Raw genomic sequence first — 9849 nt, 5'->3', positions numbered from 1 at the left:
GGGCGAGGGAGGAGGGAAGCTCCAGGCACCCAACCACTCCACCTCAGTGGACAGAAGGCTGTCATTCAACAAGTATTGAAGTGGCCTTTTCCTTCCCTCCTCCTCTCCTCCCACACCCCACCCAGGCTACCTTGGGAGTTCTCTCCCTATTTTTATAATCAATTAATAAAGAATAAATGGCTTTTAAATGATAGTGACTTTATTTTCAAGCTGTGATTGAAGGTGGGAGGGCAGTTGGCTTACAGGGAATTAGAGTCAACCAAGGGGGCAGGTTTTCATCAAGGAGAAACAAATAGAACTGTCACACGGTACCCTGGCCAGTCATGAAACTGGTTTTCAAAGTTTCTCTGATGTGCAGCGCTTCCTGGTGTGCTCTTCTAATCACCCTGGTGTCTGGCTGCGTGTAATCAGCGGCCAGGCGATTTGCCTCAACCTCCCACCCCACCATAAATGTCTCCCCCTTACTCTCACAGAGATTGTGGAGCACACAGCAAGCAGCAATAACAATGGAGATATTGGTTTCGCTGAGGTCTGAGTGAGTCAGTAAACTGCGCCAGCAACCCTTCAAACGTCCAAATGCACACACTACCACCATTCTGTGCTTGCTCAGCCTATAGTTGAACAGTTCCTTACTACTGTCCAGGGTGCTTGTGCATGGCTTCATGATCCAGGGCATTAAGGGGTAGGCTGAGTCCCCAAGGATAACTATAGGCATTTCAACATCCCCAAGAGTTATTTTCTGGTCTGGGAAGTAAATCCCTTCCTCCAGCCATTTAAACAGACCAGAGCTCCTGAAGACGCAAGCGTCATGAGCCTTTCCCGGCCATTCCATGCTGATGTTGGGGAAAGGTCCCTTGTGATCCACCAGTGCTTGCAGCACCATTGAAAAGTAGCCCTTGCGGTTTATGTATTGGCTGCCTTAGTGGTCCAGTACCAAGATAGGGATATGGGTTCTGTCTATTGCCCCGCCACAATTAGGGAATCCCATTGCAGCAAAGCCATCCACTATGACCTGCACATTTCCCAGAGTCACTACCTTTGATAGCAGCAGCTTAGTGATCGCATTGTCTACTTGCATGACAGCAACGCTCGCAGTAGATTTGTCCACTCCAAATTGATTCCCGACTGACTGGTAGCTCTCTGGCATTGCAAACTTCCAGAGGACTATCGCCATTTGCTTGTGAACTATGAGGGCTGCTCTCATCTTGGTATTCTTGTGGTTCAGGGCAGAGGAAAGCAAGTCACAAAGTTCCATGAAAGTGCCCTTACGCATGCAAAAGTTTCGGAGCCACTGGGAATCATCCCAGACCTGCAACACATTGCAATCCCACCAGTCTGTGCTTGTTTCTTGGGCCCAGAATCAGTGTACCATGGCATGAGCCTGCCCCATTAACACCATGATGTCCACATTGCCGGTACCTGCGCTTTGAGAGAAGTCCGTGTCCATATCCTTATCACTCGTCACCGCACTGCTGTCGCCTCCTCGCCTGGTTTTTCAGCTTCTGGTTCTGCATAAACTGCACAATAATGCGTGAGGTGTTTACAATGCTCATAACTGCTGCGGTGAACTGAACGGGCTCCATGCTTGCCATGCTATGGCGTCTGCACAGAAAAAAGGTGTGAAACGATTGTCTTCAGTTGCTCTCACAGAGGGAGGGGTGACTGACGACTGTAGCTATCCCACTGTTCCTGCAGTCTCTGCAAACCATTTGAATTCTAGGTTGAGCTCCCAGTGCCTGATGGGTCAAAAACATTGTCACGGGTGGTTCTGGGTACATGTCATCAGCCCCTCCCCCCCCATGAAAGCAAAGGGAAAAAATCATTTCTCGCCTTTTTTCACCGTCACCGTATATCTACTGGATGCTGCTGGCAGATGCGGTACTGCAGCACTACACAGCAGCATCCCCTTGCCTTACCTTGCAAACAGTACAGTATTACTGATAGCCGTCATCGTCCTCCTGTGGGTGCTCCTGGCTGGCCTTGATGAGGTTGGCTGGGGGCGCCTGGACAAAAATGGGAATGACTTCAGGTCATTCTCTCTTTAAGTTTTGTGTAATGGAAATTCAGTCTGCCTGGAATATCATGTCAGCTGGAGGCTTCTGCCTCAGGCTGCTTTCCCAGTCGGCAGCACCGCGTGGTCACACCTGCCCCAGCCTACCACTTGCTCCCATGGCTCATGAAGCCTGGACAGTAGTAAGGAGCAGTCCAAGTATAGGCCGAGCAAGTGCAGAATGATGATTCACTCTACTTCCCTGTAAGCCAACCACCTCCCCTCCCACCTTTGATCTCTGCTTGCAGAGGCAATAAAGTCAGTGTTGTTTCAAATTCATGCATTCTTTATTACTTCATCACACAAATGGGGGGATAACTGCCAAGGTAGCCCGGGAGGGGTGGGGGAGGAGGGAAGCAATGGGTGGGGTTGTTGTAGGGGCATCCCCTAGAATGGCATGCAGCTCATCATTTCTGCAGGATGTCTGGGGCTCTGACCCAGAGAGGCCATTTGCCCCTCTGGTTCTTTAGTAGGCTTGCCTGATATTCCAGGCAGGACTGAATCTCCACTAGACAAAACTTAAAAGAAGAGAATGACCTGGGGAGTCATTACCATTTTTGTCCAGGCACCCCCGACTGACCTCAACGAGACTGGCCAGGAGCACACGTCTGCCCAAGCGCTCCTGACCGACCTCACCGAGGCTGGCCAGGAGTACCAATGACAGCAGCAGATGGTACACTATGACTGGAAACAGTCTTTGCCAACTTGCAAATGCAAGGAGCTGCTGCTGTGTAGCACTGCAGTACCGTGTCTGTCAGCAGCACCCAGGAGACGTATGGTGACAGTGAGCTGAGCAGGCTCCATGCTTGCAGTGGTATGTCATCTGCATGGGTAACCCAGGAAAAAAGGCAAGAAATGATTTTTTCCCCATTGCTTTCATGGCGGGGAGGCAGGGGGGCTGACGATATGTACTCAGAACCACCCATGAAAATGTTTTTGGCCCATCAGGCATTGGGAGCGCAACCCAGAATTCCAATGGGGGGTGGAGACTGTGGGAACTGTGGGATAGCTACCACAGCGCAACACTCCAAAACTCAACACTAGCTTCAGTACTGTGGACACACACTGCCAACTTAATGCACTTTGTGGGGACACATGCAAAACACAGTATCAAATCGATTTCTAAAAAATTGACTTCTATTAAATTGAACTAATTTCGTAGTGTAGATATACCCAGAGTGTCACACCTAAATAAAGGATGGAACAGATTGTTTAGCATAAGGAGTTAACAAGTATTGCAAAAGACCAAGGTTTAGTGAGCAGTTAACACCTCTGCAGTCGTAGGACACAGGAGGATTAGTGGGTTACGCATGGTTGTAATAAGCCATAAATCTAATGTCTTTATTGAGTCTATGATTTTCAGTGTCTAGCAAAGTTATGAATTTAAGCTCCCAGGCTCATCTTTTGAAGATGTTGTGCAAGTTTCCTTGGAGGACAAGGACTGAGAGGTCAGATATGGAGTGATGGTTTTGTGAAAACTGCCCACTGCTGCCTGGGTCTTCGTAAAATACAGGAAACGCTGATAGTACAAAGCTGGGTAACAAATAAAGCCTACAAAGGGCCTGAATCTGGCAATGTTTGTATATTGATCCACAACGCGACTCTTTCCAAACCGAGATTTCTCCTAATCTGTCATGAGAAAAGAGGGGAATTAAACCCAAGCATATTTCTGAGGTCATTGTGTAGGAGGGGTCTCTCTGCTATCCATCTCCTCACTCTGGACTTCTGCCATCTTGCAGTACTGTACCTCCTTCAAGAATCACTGCTCTAAAAGTCATATTTTCAGTGGATTGAAGGTTGCTGCACTGACCAGCAAAAATGATCTGACAGGAATTGTGATGTCATTTTTCAGACTACCCCTTTGCGGTCAGTATTTTAGTGATTGTGGTAAAAATATGTTGGTCCCTAGTGTGTGTGGTACTTCTGTCTATCGCTCTGTCTGATCTTCAGAATCTGTAACACTAGATATGAAACATCCATTCGTTACTGGCCATTCCACTTGTGGTCCAGGAATGAAACCAGAGTTCTCAAATTAAAAAGCAAACAAATCTTGCACTAATTTTATATTGGGAAACAATCACAAGAAGAATGAAAAAAACAAGAGGTTTATTGCAGACTATGGTAAATTTGCGCTTGACTATCTGAATGATAAATTACAGTACTTACCCCAGTAGCACGTTACTAGTCTTTCTCAATAATCTGATACTTATATATAAATACTTGATTAGTAACCAAAAGGGGAAGTAGCTTTATTTTTTTCCTGATATAAATGCCAAATACAACAGCCATAAACAAACAAGTTGTTTCAAATAAATATGGGTGCAAATCATTTTGACAGTGTAACAAAATCTATATGCATCCAAACAACAAATTACAATACAGTAATTACTGTATAAAAGTCCTAACAATGCTGGTTATTGATAGTAGTATAATCTCTCCACAGGAAAGTAAGCTCAGTACAAAAATCTGCAAATAGCTTAAAAAAATACAGTTAATTTATTGAGTGTATAGATAAATATAAATGTATCTGAAAAAAGAACAGGAGTACTTATGGCACCTTAGAGACTAACAAATTTATTTGAGCATAAGCTTTCGTGTGCTACAGCCCGCTTCAACGGATGCATAGACTGGAACATACAGCAAGAAGATATTTATACATACAAAGAACATGAAAAGGTGGAAGTTGCCATACCAACTGTAAGAGTCCAATCAATTGAGATGAGCTATCATCAGCAGGAGAAAAAAAACTTTTGAAATGATAATTGAGATGGCCCATAGAAGATGTGAGGATACTTAAAATGAGGAAATAGATTCAATTGAATCTATCCTCACACCTTCTATGGGTCATCTCGATTATCACTTCAAAAGTTTTTTTTCTCCTGCTGCTGATAGCTCATCTCAATTGATAAACCTCTTATAGTTGGTATGGCAACTTCCACCTTTTCATGTTCTCTGTATGTATAAATATCTTCTTGCTGTATGTTCCAGTCTATGCATCCGATGAAGTGGGCTGTAGCACACGAAAGCTTATGCTCAAATAAATTTGTTAGTCTCTAAGGTGCCACAAGTACTCCTGTTCTGTTTGCGGATACAGACTAACATGGCTGCTACTCTGAAACCTGATAAATGTATCTGTGCACAGTAACTGGGATTGAAGCACTTATTCAAATTAGTATACAGAAAGCCCCTTTTTAAGCAGAAGAGTAAATGTTAATAGGCCTCAAATGATCTTGGTGAAAACTGAAATCCTGAAGCCATAATAAAAAGGCATTCTGTTACAGATGTATTTATAACCCGCTGAATTCTAAGAAACCCAATTTTTTTAATTATGGCACAAATCTGGCAGATCTTACTGAAACCAACGGGAGTTTTGTAAGAGAGCATTTCAGGATCTACCTCATACATCTCAATGATACTCATTTATCTTTTCAGTGTTTGATTTCCCCTTCCCCCTTTTTTATCAGCAGCTTTGATTCTATATTGTTTTATATATATTTTTTTTAATTTAAAAAAAATCCCAAAAAACTAGAGGCTTTAATTCCCAATAAAGATTTTAAATAAACTGAATTTGGATAACTGCTCAGTTACCGGTCCAGTACTCTAAGGTTGCCATGCTGGTTTTTACTGTACTGTTACAAAGTCCTCTGAGTAATTAGTAATTGTGTTGGGCTTGTTTAAAGTAATTACTACACTGCCTAACAGGCTCAGTATTTGGTTTGTAAAATAAATGAGTCCCAGATTGACTTCATAAAAGGAATAACAAGAAGATTTTGCATCAATGTTACCAAATGGCATTCCTACTTGTTAACATTCAAAAGCAGAAAAATAGCTTTAGTGATAAATCCCTAATTTCTGTTTTTATTATAACTTTTTTTTTAATTACTTCTCTGCTTGTAGAAAACAGGCCCATTATAAATATTGAAGTGTGCTATTATTTACATATGTTCCATTTTACTATAGAGTCATTTATTGCTGGTTCTCTGTACATATAGAACCTAGGGGACAAATTCTGCATTTGGCTGTGCATTACTCCCCTTGATCTCAGTGGGATTCGTATGCAGACACAAAGGCATATTTGGCCCTAGATTGTTGTTGCTACTTATCTACTTCTGAATTTGAGGTAAAAGCAAAAAATATCTGCCAGTTTAAATCTTTGATATATCTGGCATGAGTTATAACATGGGTCTCAAAAATACAAACATCATTACAGACATACAGAAAATCAATGGTGAACTTAGTGGGAGAAAGTTATAATACATAGGGTGCCTGTAAATAACTGTTTCAGGCCAAAAATGTTTGGTAACATTTGAAGGCCAGTATGCTTTCTGGCTAATTTAAACAGGAGAAAGGTAGGGTTTGGCTCTCAGGCTATGTCTACACTGCAATTAGATGCTCATGGCTGGCCCATGCCAGCTGATTTGGGCTTAAACAGCCCTTTCGCCTGAGCAAGCTGGGCATGGGCCAGCTGTGAGTATCTAACTGCAGTGTAGACATACCCTGAGAGCCCTGAAAATGTCTTTAGATCATACAGCCCATTAGGATAAACCCATAAGGAATCAGTGGGTTAGTTTCTGACCTCAGTCACTTGTGCAAATCTAGAGTAACTCTTCTGAAGTCACTAGACTCGTATCAGTGTAACTCCAGAGTAAAAGAGTCCAGATGGGTCCCTCTGTGATTCTATAGTAGAGAAAGAGGATGTTCTAGAAACAGCCTGATTCTGATCTGACACTGGTTTAACTCCACTGACTGCAATGGAATTCCTCCTGCTTTATGCGGATGTGAGAGAGAGTCAGAATCTCTCAGAGCAAGAACAACTGACTAAGATTGTGGAGATGACAGAGCTTCTGTAGGACAGCAGCTGCAGAGACACCTTTTGGGTGGATCAGGCCCTAACTGGATAAACACTGTAATGAAGCACCATTGATCCAGTCTTCTGCAGAACATGCTGATGTCATATTACCTTAACTAAAAAGACAGAGAAAATTAGAATTATACTTCCAAAAGTGAAGTTACTCATAAAACAGCATGTTTCTCAAGAGGCACAATGATTATGCATCAACTTAATACATACAACTTGCTCCCATAAAATGTTTGTATTTTCTTCTCATTGTTGCCACTTGTAATATGGTAACTGCCTAGTAAGCACTGAATTCTACATCACAATTCATAGCCTCAGTTCAAACAGAACCTTGTCTTCTGCATTTTGAATCTAACACTACCCCTCCTCTAGACACTGCAATGTTACCAACTCATGCATTTCCCACCATTGGATGTGCACTGACAAATACAATTTACTGTACAAATATAATCCATTATAAGCGTAAGAGGACACAACTATCCAGCGTTTGTAAAAATCAAGCTTCCTTCTGGACATTATCATATTCTTTGGTTTTATATAAACTTAAATAAGGAAAAAAAAAAAGAAAAAAAAAGAAGTCAGGTTAAATAGCTGATAGCGAATTCCCAGCGAAGAATGTGTAATGTATCCTGGCATATGTGCCTGCTTATAACTCCGTTGTCACTAATCTATTTGTCTTTGGAAGAAATGTCAGTTAAAGGCAAGGGATACAATTCATCACTGGAGTAACTTAACTGAAGCCAAAGGACTCTAACTGGGCTAAATCAGGCCAGAGGATTTTCACACTCTACAGACTAACAACAACAACAAGGAAGTTCTTCGTGAGAAATCATTCAGAGAGTGTCAGCATTGCACCTCCAAAGGAGACAAGAGTACAGTAATAAGAGATTTCCTTTTGTATTGCCGAGAGGGGCTCACTAGCACCTTTGGATAATTTCTTCTTTTTAATTGAAAGAAAACACAAAAACAAAACAAAAAAATCTCTCCTTTGCGATGCAGTTTCTTGCAATGCAGCTTAACGTTAGTGCATGATGTACGGACATCAGGATTGCCTACTGTGCAAAACAGGAGGTTTGGGTTGGATTCTTCCTTTATGTGTGAGAATGCTAGCAAGAGCTCAAATGGATAATTTTCAAGTACAGCTAGAGCCATACGATCTTTTAATTTCCAAGCATAATGGTGACCTTCTGCTAACAAGCAGCAGTTCAAGTTTATCTTTGAGGCACTCTTGAGACAGATTCAAATCCCATGGTCTTGGAATCAAACCTCAGAGCTGTCACTAGTGTAATTACGTGGTGGCATCATTGGCTCACTGCTCCCTGATCCCTTTGTGACTTCTTTCTTCTCTGAGCTCTGTTTATGCTTTAACAGCAAAATAATAATTGCAATTAAACCGATGGCAAGTAAAACGGCAGCAGCTCCGCCAATGATCATGACTATCTTGACCTCTGGGTTCCTGTTATTCAGCTCCCTGGGGAGAATTCCATTGACTGTAACTTCTCTTTGTGGGATCTGTTTCTTGTTGGTGCGATCCAAAGCTATGTGCTGAATGTTAGTTCCTCTGCTGTTTTCTATGCCAATTTCTTTAGCAAGCTCTGGAGCTTCTTTGACCCCTCTCTTCTGACGTATCTGCACTGAAGTTCCTGGATTCCCACCGCTGACCAGAGAGTGATATTGGTACTCCACACTTCTTTTGCCAATACCTCGGTTGGCACTTTCTTTTGATCTCACAGTGTAGATTGTATGTATGTACCATTCTCTACCCAAAGACACCTAGAAAACACAACATTTTGTTCAACATTATCCACCTCGATGAAGTGGTTAAACACCAATACAAACTGAGAAGCAAATTGCAAGCTGTTTCATCATCTGATCCTGAAATGCCTTGACAGCACTCCTGAGGCCATGCTCAGAAAGAATATGCCACATGCCAAGCACCCCAGCAGGAATTGGCAATCATGCTATCCGCTACACACAGGGTGTGGATCCCAAGTCCCTCTGTAGCCAGCCTCCATTGCTGCCTGGTGCAGATGAAGGAGCATGAGCCATCTCCTCCCTGGCCTGTTTTGGTGATTTAGTGTCATTGGCCTCACAGAGACCTTTTGCAAGGACTACAGTTATGGCTGTACTCCAAAAGTGAAAGACTCATTGCACATTCTGCCCACTATGCATGCCTAACCAGAGGTGAGCCACAATTTGGCTTTGAATTTGTACCAGCTCATCAAAAAGAGGACATGCAATGAATAGGCCATTTCATGTTCACAGCGTTGTTGTAGTCATGTCGGTCCCAGGATATTAGAGAGACAAGGTGGGTGAACTTTTATTGAACCAACTTCTGTTGGTGAAAGAGACAAGTCTTTTCAAACCTGAACAAGAGCTCTCTGTAGTTCGAAAACTTGTCTCTTTCACCAACAGAAGTTGGTCCAATAAAAGACACTACCTCACCCACCTTGGCTCTTTAGGGCATTTCATGGCTAGTCCATATTTAGTTTTAATAAACTGTGTTTACTGCTTGACACCCCATCTCAGCATTACCTTCCTACAATTTACTTTTATCCCCAAATTGCCTTCTGTACAGCTAGCTACCACTGGTTCTTGCCATTCTCATTGTGTTGTCGGCCTAAGAGGGAAGAACAAATGACTAGATTATTACTGGAAACAGAACCCTCAAATAGCAAATGGTATTTTATGATCTCTATATGCCAGATTGTGAAACCCTGATTTACATGGGTGAGCAGTTACTCAGTCAAACAATCCCACTGGTTTTAATGGGATTCCACATGTGCTTAAAATGTTCAACAATCAGAGTAAGGGCTCCCTACTGTTTCTTCTACTTACTTATTTTGACCTTCGCATATGTTTTTGCAAAAGTTAAAGGGGCAAAGTAAAATTTCTCCGGCTGCATAAATGAAGAGGCTGAGCATGAGTGAAAGATAGGGCA

The 9849-nt window shown here is 42.5% G+C and overlaps 1 protein-coding gene across 1 annotated transcript in view; it reads right to left on the bottom strand.

Annotated features, from left to right (window-relative positions):
- Positions 1-5104: 5104 nt before the first annotated feature.
- The window catches only part of FREM2 (FRAS1 related extracellular matrix 2), a 223922-nt gene continuing 219177 nt past the window's right edge, over positions 5105-9849 (bottom strand). Inside the window, exon 24 of the mRNA XM_030563843.1 lies at positions 5105-8681. Within this exon, the coding sequence (XP_030419703.1) occupies positions 8169-8681 (513 nt within the window). The 3' untranslated portion in view covers positions 5105-8168. The remainder of the gene's footprint in view (positions 8682-9849) is intronic.

The sequence above is a fragment of the Gopherus evgoodei genome, chromosome 1, assembly GCF_007399415.2.
Source record: "Gopherus evgoodei ecotype Sinaloan lineage chromosome 1, rGopEvg1_v1.p, whole genome shotgun sequence".
Lineage (NCBI taxonomy): Eukaryota > Metazoa > Chordata > Testudines > Testudinidae > Gopherus > Gopherus evgoodei.
Note: the sequence above shows the minus strand (reverse complement) of the source record. Positions and strands in the feature narration are given on the sequence as shown.